At 34.7% G+C, this 15,742-nt stretch overlaps 1 protein-coding gene across 2 annotated transcripts; it reads left to right on the forward strand.

Annotated features, from left to right (window-relative positions):
- Window positions 1-1,923: 1,923 nt before the first annotated feature.
- LOC120327006 (ribosomal oxygenase 1-like) lies at window positions 1,924-15,459 on the forward strand. Of its 2 annotated transcripts, none has more exons than XM_039393377.2 (17): window positions 1,924-2,112; window positions 5,579-5,747; window positions 6,273-6,387; window positions 6,645-6,799; window positions 7,174-7,252; window positions 7,751-7,896; window positions 8,252-8,325; window positions 8,895-9,037; window positions 9,465-9,678; window positions 10,242-10,348; window positions 10,883-11,025; window positions 11,469-11,647; window positions 12,243-12,350; window positions 12,445-12,586; window positions 13,323-13,521; window positions 14,143-14,275; window positions 14,780-15,459. In XM_039393377.2, the coding sequence occupies exons 1-17, from the start codon at window positions 2,011-2,013 to the stop codon at window positions 14,873-14,875; spliced, it is 2,304 nt and encodes a 767-aa protein (XP_039249311.2). In that variant the 5' UTR covers window positions 1,924-2,010; the 3' UTR covers window positions 14,876-15,459. The 2 variants fall into 2 exon arrangements, with proteins under 2 accessions (XP_039249311.2, XP_039249312.2); XM_039393378.2 differs by having other exon boundaries at window positions 1,925-2,112; window positions 6,276-6,387.
- Window positions 15,460-15,742: the final 283 nt, after the last annotated feature.

The raw sequence follows: 15,742 nt of genomic DNA on the forward strand, positions 1-15,742 counted from the left end.
AACCCCACCTAGTTATTCTGTCAACGCGTTTTCCAACTCGTGTTTTCGTCGGAAATTCGCAAGTGAGTTGTGAAATCCAATCGTTTGATTAAGCAACGCGCAAGTGACCTGTCGAGTCACCTGTTACCAAATTTTCGGATAGTAAATTGCTATTCTAATAGTTGAATATTCGATTATATGCCTAGTCCTACTCGGTAACCAGTAATTGTTGACTCGATTAATGTTATGTGAATAACTTGATTTTTATGTTTCTAACGTAAATCGTGACTTGGCTGATAGTTAAGTAACGCAAACACGTTTGTGACCCGTAGTGAATTTCTGACTCGTTGCGGACTCATTCAAACTCTCCGCGGACTCATTTGAGACCGCGGACTCGGGTTGGGAAACACTGTCTTAGACTTACTGCTGATTGTACACTGTTACGGAAATAAACAAGGAAATCTTTTAACCAAACCATGTTTTTACGGAGAAAAATATATCTTGATTTGATTTGAAAATATATTTTATTCTGCTCGGATATTCAATCTCTAAAGTAGGAAATCTGTATTAAATCAGGTTATTTTGTCACTCTGAACAGAGGCAATGCATGTTTATATCCTTTGTTATGTCTTTTTAAATTAACACATTATCGTCTGAAATAAACATCGGAAAGTAATTTTTACTTGTCATAATTACTTTATAATTGTAGATTGAAGCATTACATTGAATTTAAACCAAACCTTGTTAAATATTTTTGGATAATTTTGCTACATAATAAGTAGCCTATATATACTAATAAAATCTAGTAATATATTAATATAAAATGGCATGTTGTTTTTTCCCCTACAATAGGCTACTATCCATTTGTCGGCCGACCTGCCATTTTTGCCGTTAGTGACTATTCGCTATAAACGCCTTTTCTCTATCGCCGTAAAACCTGTGTTGTGACGAAGAATGCTCCAGTTGGCGACTTATGTTGCGGCGCAAGTGCAGTTTTAAGTATTTTGTGGCGTCTAGTGCTGCCGAAAAACCATGGCGGGATTTCCAAACCATGGCCGCTATGACCAAACCATTGAGGTGTATTGTGGACCAAGCCCACGGCGACTGACTCTTTAGCTGCCACAAACCAATAGCAATCTGCCGTGGAAACGGCAGCAAATCGAGTACCACCAATTTTGCTGTCGTAACCCGTAACCACGGCATGTCGGCTGTAATAGCAGGGCTTCCCTGATGGTGACAAATATTGGGTAATTTGGAACGTATTTTTTATGGATACAGTTTGGGTGGATTTAGGGTTAGGGTTTGAGTAGATATAATTCCGCATGATCAATTAAAATCTGGTACATGAATTTGTGAATACACCGGTAATACTGAATACTGAATAGCACAGGGGTGGGCAACATACGGCCCGCGATGAGATTTTGACCGGCCCGCTGACTGTATCCAACCATACTCGGTAATGTGGTCCGACGCTTCATTCCTGAAAGTTGCCGATCGCTCTACTCTCACCGTACTGTCAGTGCGAGCTGGTGAAATAAACAATTGCCTTAGTGAACAAACAATTGCGTTAGCACACTTGTTAAACAAACAATATAAGGTCAAAGCAGAGAGCGTTGTAAACATTCCCCACTACTGGTATCAGTTATATTTATATTCTAAATATAAATAGATTTTAGAAATTAGATTTTATAGTAAGTTTTATTAACCATGGAATATCCCAAGAAACGTAAAGTTGACAGAGAGTGTCGAGCATTTGACAAAGATTGGATACCGGAGTATTTTTTTGTAATAATCCGGCCCACCGAGGACTTCATTTTCCCACATCTGGCCCGCCGACTAGAAAAGTTGCCCACCCCTGGAATAGCACCATAAAACCATGGCAAGAGACGCCGAGGTTCGTTCGTGGCAGGAGCTGCCATGAGCATGAAGTGGTAACAACTGCGCCTCTTGCGGCGTTGTCGCCGAGCTGTATACTCATTTTTGCAAATCTTTCATTCTGTTTCAGCTGAACTTCTGACTTAGGTCTTCAACATGGTAAAAACATACAAGCTGTGCAATCAAAGGGCAACTTCCGAAAATTTACCTCAAGCTTCAGCCTTCTCAGTATACAGATCTGTGACATCAATAAAATCAGTAAGTTTTAGTATGCATACAAGTTGATACAACACAGAAACTAATTAGAGTCGTCATTCCTGCATTCTGTCATTTGGCATGTCAATCTGTCAATTCAGCAATTATATGATTGACCACAGGTTTTGATTGTTAAAAGTGAGTGATAGTAAAAAAAAACTAAATTTAAGAAGTTGTTTTTGTAATTAGTATTTCCACTTTGTCATTATAGCATTAGGTCTGTAGGTTGCCACTCAATGATTTATAGATACAATTATTTTAATTGAGTCTTTCTGAACCTGAATCCATTGAGCTTTTTAATTTTTTTTTTAATAAATGAGCGGTCGGGTCTGATATGGTTTAGTACAGTAGTACCGTACCACATGCACTTCTACTGTTCTAGTATGTCTAGTTGACCTGGCTCAACAATTTTTGCATATGTATGTATGTCATTCCTGCATTCCTAAGTCCCACCTGACGTTGCCAACGTCCAAAACACGCAGAAGATTGGCAGAAATCGAGAAAATTTTCTTTCGTTTTCTCATTGCAACGATCACAATATGAGATCGCCGGTGTAAGAGAGTTCGTTATCGGTGGCGCAGATGCATTTTCGGGCGATCTTAGCTATACTTTGGCAAGCTTTAGGATGTGATTGTAACGTCGTAGTGACGTACTTTTTAAATAGCATAGTAGATAGTAGACAGGTGGGGGTTGGGAATAACATAGGGTCTCGTGTAATTTCGTACCTAACGTACTTCTAGTGGGCCTAGCATAACAATTTTTTGATATGTCAATCCTAATCCAATTTTCGGGCGATCTTAGCTATACTTTGGCAAGCTTTAGGATGTGATTGTAACGTCGTAGTGACGTACTTTTTAAATAGCATAGTAGATAGTAGACAGGTGGGGGTTGGGAATAACATAGGGTCTCGTGTAATTTCGTACCTAACGTACTTCTAGTGAGCCTAGCATAACAATTTTTTGATATGTCAATCCTAACCCCCATCTGACTACGCCATCCAAAAATAACACCACTACGACATCACAATTTGCTTGTCAAATATACGTACAATCGCCCGAAATGGCATCGGGGCCGACGATAGAGAACTGACTGACGTTATCGATCTCTCTCCTATTGCGGTATTGGAATCGTTGTGACGAGAAAACGAGAGAAATAACGATTTTGGGTGCTCGTTTACACGTCTTGGATGGTAGTTCGTATAGTTTGAAGGGCTCTATTACGTCACTGTGACTTCGTGTTGACTGAATTCTTGGATGGTGTAGTCAGGTTGGGGTAGGGATGGGCAATATAGAATACCGAATCCGGAGGATTCGAATCCGACGGGATACGATAACAGGATTCGGTTTCCGCCTCTCCGGCGCTAAGCGTCAATTTTTGTATTTCTAGTTTCTAATTTATCAATTAAAGATGAGCGTTTTTTCTCGCGTCGAAATCTCACAAGCGTTTTTTCTCGCGTGGAAGTCTCTCTCGTTTAACATAACTTGCGTCTGCTCGTAAAATCGGTAAACATCAAACACTGTAATCTCAATCTGCATATTCAGAACAAGAAGTCGGCGAAGTACACCTCACGGCGAAGACTCGTTATTGCATTGTTTTTGCGTTCTACTGATTTGCTATATAGCTAACGTATAATAATAATAATTATTTGTGCCGACTTACTAGCGATATTCCGATAATCTGATTGCAACAATCTTCAATTGTTTACAGACGTGCCTTGCTTCATTTTACATTAAGATATCTCGAGACCTGCGAGTTTTACCAAAAAAAGATGCATGTAAACCAAGAGCCAGGCGCTAAATGTTATAACATTGCTTGCGATTGATTTAGATCAAATATTATTTACGAATAATTTATTACACCATTTTCCGAAATACAAAGTTATATCGCAATACGTGAAAATCTGTCACATGTGAATTTCACTCTCAAAAGATTACATATTTTTCGGTCCTTCCCTCGTTCGTTCAAGATAGACGCACGTTTGATTAAATGTCTGTAGTATTTTAGTCGCCGATAAATTTGAAAAAAGTTGCCGCATCTGGCGAAGATAGTGACGTATTGAGTTTATGCACGGCCAAGTCTGGGTAGATAAAGTATGTAATGATAATCATAGAAAAGGAATTAGTCTTTAGATGTTATCACTTAATAACAAAGTTCGAAATTGCGATTATGGGAACTTGGTTTTACGAGTCTTGCTCGCACAGAATAAAAAGTTGATTTTAATTGATAGTGGTTAAATTTAATATTTTACAACGGCCGCATAGGTTGCAGTGGCCACACGCTGGTCCTGCATCTAATTAATTCTCAGCGGGTATGTTTTAGTTAGTACACTCGGCAGACTAACATTAAAAAATATTTAACGCCGTTTCATATCTATTTTTGTATTTAACCGCTTACTATTATAGTGTGTAAAGCGTGTCTTAATTTAGCATTTCAGTATTTAGGGATTACATACATTTGGAACAAATTGAAGGCAAAAAAAAATAATAATCCTATAATAAGTTTTATTGTCCTGGGAAATGCCTGTATAGTATCAAATGAAATCCAATGCTCAGGACATTTCCAAATAAATAATACATTTATATATAGTTATACATTTAAAACTTTTTAACATCTAAATCCAGCATTGTGGAAATTCCCACTTTTTGAATAAGTATGAAAATAGAATAGGATTCAGTATTCTGGATTCGATTTAACTATTCTAGAATATTCTAGAATAGTAAATTATTCTACATTGCCCATCCCTAGGTGGGGGTTAGGATTGATACGTGGAAAAATTGTCATGCTACGCCCACTAGAAGTATGTTAGGTACAAAACTACATGAGACCCATACCACATACAAAATTCGTTATGCTATTCCCACTGGAAGTAGCCTACCCATGGTACTATACTAGACCCGAACAGTCTCCAAAGTCCGAAAGTCACAGCATAACACAGTAACATGCCCAAATCTAGCAGAGGACAAACTGATAATACTGTAATAGAATACTGACACACAAACATCTTGCTGTATAGCAAGTTGAGTCGAACAGTGCACAATGAATTTATTCAGTAATGGTTCGCCCAAAATATATCTCAAATATTTCATTCTGAACGCAGCAGTGTTCTTGGGGTATACGACTCTGACTTTGTAAAAATGACGTCAGCTTGGTAAAAGCCAATCGTGAAAATTCATTTGCATTTTCTTTAAAGATATTTGGCCCATTATTTGGCGTAATTGCGAGTGGCGCATAAACTCTTTCGAAGGATTAGGCGCTGACAAAAGCGATAAACTAACATCCAATGTTTGTTTCACTTCGGGATGTCGCTCTCATTCTTCGAATAAAGTATTTCTGATTTGAATCATTTCGAAAAAGATACTATTCAGATTGATTTGATTTGTAATTCCATAAATGGCATCCTTAGTAATATTACCGGTAAACAGAAAGTGAAAGCCATGTCGTATTTAATTTAGTATTTTCATTGCTATAGGATAATCTTGTTGACGACGCTGCTTCATCTAACATGCAGATGACTTCTAAAGAAAACAAGTCCATTCCTCAGACATCTTCAGCGTTCATAAAACATATTTCTAACAAAGCTGCTCTACCTTTTCGACGATCTTCGAGAAAACGAAAAAAGAAATTGAAAAGAGGAAATGGTAAAGTTATATATTTGTACATATAGCTCGATAGAAGTTTATAACAAATTGTCATACACTTTTTAACTGATAATCAATTTGCTTGTTAGAAAAAGTTGATTCAGACTTCTCACATTAGGTTAAAAAAATTTTTTGCCTCTGCTCTACGTCAATACATTTTGTCTCTAGCCCCGAACTCAGAGAAAATTTAATTTTGTTAACAAATAATTTTATTGGCGCTTTTTAATAGGCTGTTAAAAATGCCTGTTATACTTGATGCCTCTAAGTTTCTGGGGCAAATATTGACTTTTATCATCATTTATGAAAGTATGAAATTCGAACTCTGACTCCCGAGCAGTTTGCTCGAAAATTCAACTCCTATGAAAATATTATTGACAGACAAAATAAAAATGAAGATTTCCATTATCTCAATTTTCCCAAACTGTAGTATGATGGTAGTCCCTCAGGTTGAAATCAACATCGATGCAGTTTGGTTTCAAATTTTTAAACTGTAAATACTATATAGGAATGTGGTTTTGTTTTAAGCAGAGCCACAAACGGAAGAAGAATGGAAGCGATCAAACATGCCAAACGAAGCATCGAAAATCAGCCCACTTGTTTCTTCAGAAAGCATGGAAAAGCCGTCTGTGTTTCCTTTCGGGTAAATTAGATGAGAGGAGTTTTTAAGTATAAACATCAGAATCTGTTTTCCCATAATATGAGTGAGTGTTCACGGAATTTTTTTAGACATAGTTCAGCAGAGTATCATACATTAAGATATGTTATGTTATGATATAGAATTTTAAATATTATCCTTAGGGAGAGGAAAGTCAATAAGACTTTAATCATATGGCAAACCACGGCCTCTCGATATGTTAACATAGTGAGATTATTTATTGTGGTGTTTATGATGTTTAGAAGATTTCGAGCGAGTATGTATTTGGATAAAAAATCAAACAAGCAGACGACGGGCCCTAGGATATATGAAAATCATAAAGCAGGAGTAACATTTCGTGAATTTGAAGAATGCCAAATACCGATGAAGCATCCTCCCAAACGGGTCTACAAAGATGGTTTGTAATGTTTTTCAATAATTTTTCTTGAGTCATTTAGAAATGGATTGTAGGAATTCTTTTATGCCTTTGCTATTTCCCTTTCTCTGTTTATGTCTACCACCTCACCTTGGGTTGTTTGTTGAACACCATTCCAAAAGTTAAAGTAACACTTCTTGTTCATGCTCACCACCTCTCACAATGGTGATAAATTGAATGAAAGAGAAATAGGACCAGGGATATTCAAAGCAAATCGAGAATTGAATTATATAGAGCAGAGAGCTCATTTTAAAATACTCTGCTGTGAATGATTTCAAACTAATAAACACATGCATCTGCATCATACGATTTGCTACATAAATATGAATTCAATTATTGAGAATATCTTTTCACAGATAAAAGTATAGAACTTTCAACGAGTCAGAGTTTGACTGGATATGAAGACAATGATACAGAGGAATCTTCCAACATTGGGTTAGTTGTAGCTTAGTACGTATAATATTGGAGAGTGTCTGAAAGTGTCCCAATTTCTTGTCAGGCATTCCATGAGTGCGGCATCAACTGTCTCGCATACTTATTTGACTGAAAACATGAAAATGTGGTAAAGTTGCGTCGAATCTAGGAGTCAGATTTCATATTGATATTGGAGTTGAATTTTTAATTCTTTAGAGTTCTGATTTCACAATTTTGATGGTGTTAAATGAGGTCAAAATTTTCCATTAAAACTCAAAGAGATCTTGAATCTTGAAGCATTCCCAGCAGACAACTAAAGAAAGTATGCATATGCAAAAGATTTTTTTATCAAATCCAGTTTTCTCAACCTGGATCCAGAGTCATTTTTAAAAATGCCTCGTAGTTTGTAGTCGGAGTCTGGTGTACATTTTATCATCCCCGCAGTCATGGTTGTAACTTTAGGGACTTAATAATGTTGTAGGTGTATATTTTCTTATCCAATGAACTTTTGTTGTTCAGATTGATGACACCCAATGAAAATCTTGATCCGAACTCCAATAATTTAAAAGTCAAATCCCATGAACAAATGGAATTTTGTGCGAATATTTTGAATGAAAGTACATCACCAATTCAGAAGAAAGCTAGAGTGGATACTGAAGATGAAGGTCAGAGAATATGGAATGTTCGGTTCAGTAAACTGTGAATTTTGAAAAATAAACTAATTATTATGTAATAAGTGAGAGATTGTTTTATTCTAACTGTAATTTCCGATAGTTTGAAATTGAAATGCGGGCTTATACTGGTCCAGTAGCTATTACTGAATATAATCATTCTTGATGAAATTGGCCATTATGGATATGAAGTCTAAATAAAAATACTGTTTATTTTTCGGGGGAGTGGGGTATGTGGGTGAAGGGGTTCAGTGGTTTGAATTGAGTGTAAGACTTAATTTATTAAGGGCAGTATGAATGTAAGATCTTGGGTTTAAACTTCATGCTCACCCATTAATTTGCTTTCCAGATCAAAGTATTGAAACTTATCATTGTAGTACAGACAAATCATCTTCACGTCGCAGTTCACCAGTACATGCTGTGGTGAGATTTTATTATTTGACTGAGATGTTAAATAGCATTATCTTTATAGTATGTGTTTGATTCAGTACTGTTAAACCAGAATGTAGTGTGGCTGGGATGGCCAAAACTGAATAAATTCTACTAAAGATTCTAGAATATGGAATATTGAGTACATTTTAAATAAGGGGAAAGTTGGAAAATTGCATAAATCACTATTTCCCATGTTGATCATATCTGTAGCAACATGAATATAAAGGTCATTGTTTTCTCTGTGTTGTTAGTTACCTGTTAAGTATTGTTTGTATGTTCTCATCCCCTTGTCCCTGATTTTTTTAATAACAATATTCTAAATTATTTCTAAATTCAAAGATTTATTAAATCAAAAATAATGAATTTCGAATATTGGATTCAGGACATTTCTTCGTCTGTTGTGTAGGCTTATAATAATCCATTTTATCAAGACTGAGTTGTTGAAATAGATATGTAAAATTGAATTAGTATATTGGGGATGTGAACACAAGATATGCTCTATATATCCTTAACATGGTGGCATCTTACCCTATTAAATCAGTATCTTATTTTGTTTATAGAACACTACCAATGCTACAATGTCAGTTCAAAAAGCAAATAGCAAAATATTGAAGATGCCTTTTCCTGCTGGTAACAGTGAAGAAGATGGAAAAATGTTATTTAAGTGGTTGATTCATCCAATGTCAGATAAACATTTTATGAAGTAAGTATTGTTAGAACTTCTGCTTTGACGAAATTTTGGTAAACTTGTACGGGTTTTGCTTTTCATGCATCCTTGGTGATTAATTTTCAATGAAATTACTAAAATGACTTGAGCTCAGACTGCTTTGAATCATGGACGACTGCTTGATTCTAATTTTGTATCCTGGTAAAATTTTTGCATGGTTTCTATCTTGGTTTGTACTGTAAGCAAAATCTTCAAATATGCTTCAAAAAATCTTACCATGATAAAGTATAGGAAAATTTTTATTTTTGGGTCAAGGAACGGGAATCATTTATTCTGTAAAGTTTATTTATTTAACATTTTCAATATAGATGTATGTACCAAAAAAGCACCATAAATTCCCAATTTCACTGCATAAAATATATATTAAAAAAAAACAAAAAAATTGTGAAACATTTTTTTACAGTACAATATGGGAGAAGAAACCAGCTTTGATTCGGCGACGTATTCCAACCTATGTCAGCGGACTTTTTAGCATGGAAGAATTTAATCGAATCCTTCATGAATGCAATGTGCAATATGGTGTCAATCTTGATGTTACTTCATACACAGATGGAGTCAGGGAAACTCATAATTTAGAAGGAAAAGTTTTTCCTGTTGTTGCTTGGGATAACTATAAAGTAAAATTTTACTTTTGATAATTTTGATTATCTCGTTCAACTTAATTTTTTTTTTCGAAATTGTGATGTTGAAAACATTGCAGTAGAACTGTAATGTTTATTATATTGTATATTATTTTGTGAACTTGACATACAATTCTGTGTCATTTTTTTATGCCATGCCTAATTTAGCTGCACAGTCAACCACTTGTATCTAACGATATCTTAGGAGCTATTATTTATCTTGGAATGGGAAACCTATTTTTATTACACTCAAAGTGAAGTGTTTGGCTTGGGACTTGAATTCAAAATGTTTAACTTTTGATGCCAACTCAGTTAAATTTAACGCTCAACTGCTAGGTCTAGAATATTTTAAATTGAAACGTCTAGAAGAAGAATTTTATATTAGTTTAATACTCCAAAATACATATCACTGTATTTCATGTAGATTACTGAATGAGACTACAGAATAGAACACAAAATATTTGGTTGAACTTGGATATAAAAGACAGCATTTATTCTAGTGTATATGAATCAATATCCATTCGTTTTCCCAACTGAACGAAGTAAACATTGTCTTTCAGAATGGATGTTCATTGAGAGTAAAAAATCCTCAAGCATTTTCAAAACCTGTTTGGAAATTATGTGCTACCCTTCAGGAATATTTTAAAAACATGGTCGGATCTAATATGTAAGTTTTTCCATTCGAATTTTTAAATAAAAACCTACTTGAGATATACTTATAATATAAACCATAGTTTCGAAGCTGAATAAATTGTAGGACAAGGCCGGGCAAAGTTCCAACTATTTGCCTTCAAGGGTTTTCTCAGCTTGGTTTGTTTCAGCTCTGCCTAGTATGGACCAGCGTTTGTAACCCACAAATGGTCATTCATAACAATTGTGTCATTCATAACAATAACATAACCAGCGTTTGGACCAGCGTTTGTAACCCACAAATGGTCATTCATAACAATTGTGTCATTCATAACAATAACATAACATAAGTGAACTCACAAGACATTTCAAATACAGACCGCTAACAACATAGCAATCGTAGATATATAATTGGTTGAAGCACAGATTAGATTAAATAAATTAAGCTAGATTTGGAACCTTGGCTGTAGTTTGCCCATGTTTATTGTAGAAAGTAGTTGTTTGAGAACTTTGCAATGTCGATATTTATCTATAGATCTTACGCTTCAATTATTTCCAACTATTTTTTCAGTTATTTGACACCTTCTGGTACACAAGGATTTGCTCCACATTATGATGACATAGAAGCATTTGTTTTACAATTAGAAGGAAAGAAACATTGGCATTTATATAATCCTAAATCTGATGCTGAAACACTACCAAGATATTCAAGTGGTGAGTATCATATGTGATAGCATATAAACTAAAATTTAAAAATGTGCTAACGAATTAAAAATAGCAAGTAACTTTCAACTTTCGTATCTAAATGTGTATAATTTGTAGTTATGAATTTCTCTAATGCATTTTTAAGCCTTTTTTACAATGCTTTTTGTACGCCGTTCGTCCGAACGAGCCACTTTACGACCAGCTGTTCCCATGGTAATGGGGTTATTTCATTTTGGAATAGCTGAAATCCCTTGCCTATTCAATTAACTATACCCTCGGGCGAGATGGCCTGGGATTTGTTTAATTGTAAATTGAGATTGAACTTGTATTTAATTGTTTTAACAACTGATGATAATTTACATGAGATTAGCATTAACTAATATATCCAAGATAATCACAATATCCAAAATCCCATTTTCCTTGCCTATTATTACTTGACATTTCATTTTTAGGTAATTTTACAAATGAAGATATTGGAGAGCAGATATTTGATGCTGTTTTAGAACCTGGAGATTTGTTATATTTTCCTCGAGGTTATATACATCAAGCTCAAGCAGTACCAGATGCTCATTCATTACATATTACAATATCAACATATCAAAGGAATACATGGGCTGATGTTTTAGAAGATGTAAGTATTTAATCGAATCAATATAAAAAATAATTAATAATGGACATGCTCCCTGGTACCAGGCTGTGTGACACTCATTGTTTATAAACGTATGCATTAACTTTTCTTGTCGAGTTGAAATGAGTTTTTGTCTGAGGAAGTCTGTCTTTGGTCTGACGATTCATTACAAAAATATATTTGGGTTAGCGTTAGCGTACAGCATGACTCTTGAATCCCTTAGATTCTAATTAAAGTTGTTTTACACTTTCACAATGAACATTTATCTGAATAAGTAGGGGAATTGAATATTGGAGATAATCTTAATAAAATATTTTATCACATTTGACATACAGTGTTGAGCATGGATTTATCACTAGATGGAAAAAATATATTCATTTTCAATGTAATGCGTACATGGTTCGGCTAGTTTACAAACTATTACTGGTCGTTGTACTCTCATATTTAACACATAATTGACATATTGAAACAATCCACCAAAACAACGGATCGGACTTCGATAAATTCCGGTTTTCAGAAATACATTTTATACGCATTACATGAATGTTTTAATTCACTGCTTGAATTTTCATCTGTGTTTCATTTGGTATTATTTCAGTTGGTGCCAAAAGCTCTTCAGAAAGCCATTGAAGAAAACATAGAATTTCGAAAAGGACTTCCAAGAGATTACTTATCTTGCTTTGGACATCAAAATATACAATCAGCGGTTGAGTACTACTTTCAAATTTGACTTAAACTATTTCCCCCATTCACAGGAGTTAGGATACTTAAATTTGATTTTTATATCATCTACATCACAGAAACCAGAGCGAAGAAAAGAGATTTTATCAAAATTGTCACAATTTTTTGCTCAATTAGCAGATTATGCTGATTGTGATGAAAATGCAGATGAAAGAGCTAAAAGTTTTCTTCATGACTGTCTACCACCGGCATTAACTCAAGGTTAGTAAGTCATGCTATTTTAGGGTGCTTATTCCCACCTTTTACTGTGCACATGGCACTGTACAGGCAGCTACTGATATCTGATATGTAAGGATCCACTATCTTTGGGAAAAAATGAATCTTTCTTGGGCATCATATGCCTGAACTACTACACTGTGGTGAGGGGGTGGGCACTGGAATTAAACTGAAGGTAGCGCTTTGACGACTGGGCCATTATTCTGTGTTTTTCTACTATTATTGCATAATTTTTAATTTCATTTGAACTGATTTGTGTAAGATCTTTGATGCTGAAGGCGGACTTCGACTAAAAACAATGTTACAATCTGTGTGTCTTTTACTCTAAAATATAGGCTACTTGAAACAAAAAATCTCAAATTTATGTGCACCATACATGCATGTGCCAGGAGCATTGATAGCATTATGAGTCTTGCATACTTGCACACAAAACAATGACCAAACAATTACTGTCAAATTTCTGCTTTGACTCAAATATATCTTAATGTTAACTTTGTTTGTGATAACAGAATCTGTCTTTCTTGTTTTGTACTTTACTATAAATTAATGGAAATCATTTTCTGACTATACAAAAACAGATTTGCTGTTTTGGTAGGTTCATGTTGGCCGTTTCATTGGGATATAGTCTCTTGATGCTTAAACTAAGTTATTTGTCGTCAACTTGTCAATGAACACTCAATTAACCTGCTATCATATTAATCACTATTTTACTATATTTCAGATGAACGATCTCGTACAGTTCTTGCTGCAACAGTTCGATTAAAAAGTTTAGGTCAGCCGGGTTCGTGCGAGTGTGATATTGATCTTAATTCAAAAGTACGGGTGATTAGGAAAAATGCAGTACGACTTGTTAAAGATAAAGAAGAGGCGGGAAAAGATGATTCAACTTATTTTGTATATCACTCTATGCAGAATCCGAGGTATACATTGTTTGGTATTGTATTTTTCATATTTATTTCGGTTAGAGGAAACTGGAGCTTGGCAAATCACATCCTCAAGTCAGAGGCATTGAAATATTCAATCAGTTATTCAATTTGAATGCTTAGGCGCGCCATGTTTTTAGTGGTTGGCACAATTTGTCAGCTGTCGAGGCTATTAAGAATTTAATTTGAATGACATCGAAATCGGGAGTTATGCGATAAAATTTCGACTTTTTCGGATTGCATTCATCATTTGAATCAATTTTCCATTAAGTGCAAGTTATACAAAGTTCATCCCACTACTGATATAACTAACATGCAAGTACATTGTGCTGAGATATCCAGATGAAATCTTTTTTTTTCACATACTGTAGTATGTATGTAGTATAGTATGTATACTATATCTTGAAATTTGTCATGTTCAAACTGAAATAGCATTAGCTAGTGACACTATCTTGATTTTTCTTGCCAATGTTGAGAGTTTAATTTCCTTTCTATTGGTCTGCTCTTCACATCATCAAATTTAGAATTTCGTTTGTCACCTAATAGTATCGAATTTGATTCCGTGTTTGGGAGTCCTATGATTTTTTGCCATATTCAACTCTGAATTCTTTTGATCAGGACCTATCACACTGAGGAACAAAAGTATTTTGCAATCACTGAAGCATGTGTGCCTGTCATACAGTTTTTAATAAATTCGTATCCTGAGTATAAAGCAGTTAACAGTTTTCCACTTCAAACTAATGATGAGAAGGTTGGTAATTTTCAATTATCATATTTAGCCAGGCTGGGGATTCTTGGTATATTTGCAATAGAAACCAGTTTCTTGAGTTGGAAAAAAATCAATTTTTGACTCCCTTACTCCAGTTCTGTACTCCAAGAAAATTTGATACCAAAAACATTGGCGTATGCTTTTTGAGTTTCTGCAGAAAATTTTGATTTTGTCATCACCATTGAACGACTCCATGGAGTTTGAAAATATGACTCAAACTCCAGTTGAACGTCTCAACAACTACACATCACCGATAACTAGGCATTGATTTCTTGTTATCGTTTTTTAATCAACACAAATATGATATTCTTTAATTAATGGGTTTCTTCTATATGATTTGCTTTTTTATAGTAGATATTGTTTTACATTGGTTCAGCCTTATTGTTAGTGTAAGATAATTCGTTTTGATCTGAGCAATTCATTAAAAAGCCTAAATTTTAAGAAAAGTGCAACACATATTTTCCTTACAGACGTTTTCCTTTTCAGCTGGATGTTGCTTGTGGTCTCTTCGAAAAAGGAGTGTTGCTATTGAAAGATAAAGTCAAAATATTGGATGAACATATAAATGGAACAGTGGTTTGATCAATTCTTGTTCATCTGCAATTTTATTTAGCTTGTGATTATGCACTGCTATTCTGTCCAATTAAGTGTTTTCTTTTGCTTCGTGAAAGGGCTGCAATAGTTTTCTGGAAAGTTCAATATTGCTTTTTTTACTTTTGTAAAAATTGGATTCCTTGACTTCAAGATAACAATGATTCTGAATAGTTACATTAGGGTTGCTGAAAAGATCACAAAAACATGGAGATTCCGTTTCTACTTGTGTAGAATTTCTATCAAATCTCTTTTTTTCATCTGAAGGTGTAGTTAGCTGTTTTGACCATCCCATCATTTCGCATTTTATGACAATAATTGTCTTGTTTAAATTAGTTTGTTACTAAGTATTTGGAAAGTTATATCGGTTAGTTCTTGTTAGCGATGTGATCATGACCAATTTTCGAGAGAACTGTATAAAAATTTTGTTTATCTTCTAATGGTGTACATTTAATTCAATGTCGTGAGATTTTTGGTACAAGATACTGATCCTGAAAGCATGTATCGTTCACATGATACGGGGTAGAGTTTCATTAATTTTTACTTTATTTTCTGTAATAAAATCAATCATACAGCTGTAGTACACTTTAAGAGAGCAAATACGGACTGACTGACCCAGAGCTAACTGAGATAAATGTGTAATTATGAAGGTGACGGTTTTACCAAAAAAAGCCAGGTTATCGAACAATAGCTTAGTGATGAGGATTATGATACTGCAGCATGTTATGGTGTCATGCAATGATGGAAATGAAATGAGTTCTCTTCCCATCAAACACAGCAGCGACTCACTAAGTTGAGGGTATACTGACATGAATATACACACTTACGGTACTTGTTATCGTCGTTGCGTCACTGTTA

This window comes from Styela clava, chromosome 4, assembly GCF_964204865.1.
Source record: "Styela clava chromosome 4, kaStyClav1.hap1.2, whole genome shotgun sequence".
NCBI classification, from domain to species: Eukaryota; Metazoa; Chordata; class Ascidiacea; order Stolidobranchia; family Styelidae; genus Styela; species Styela clava.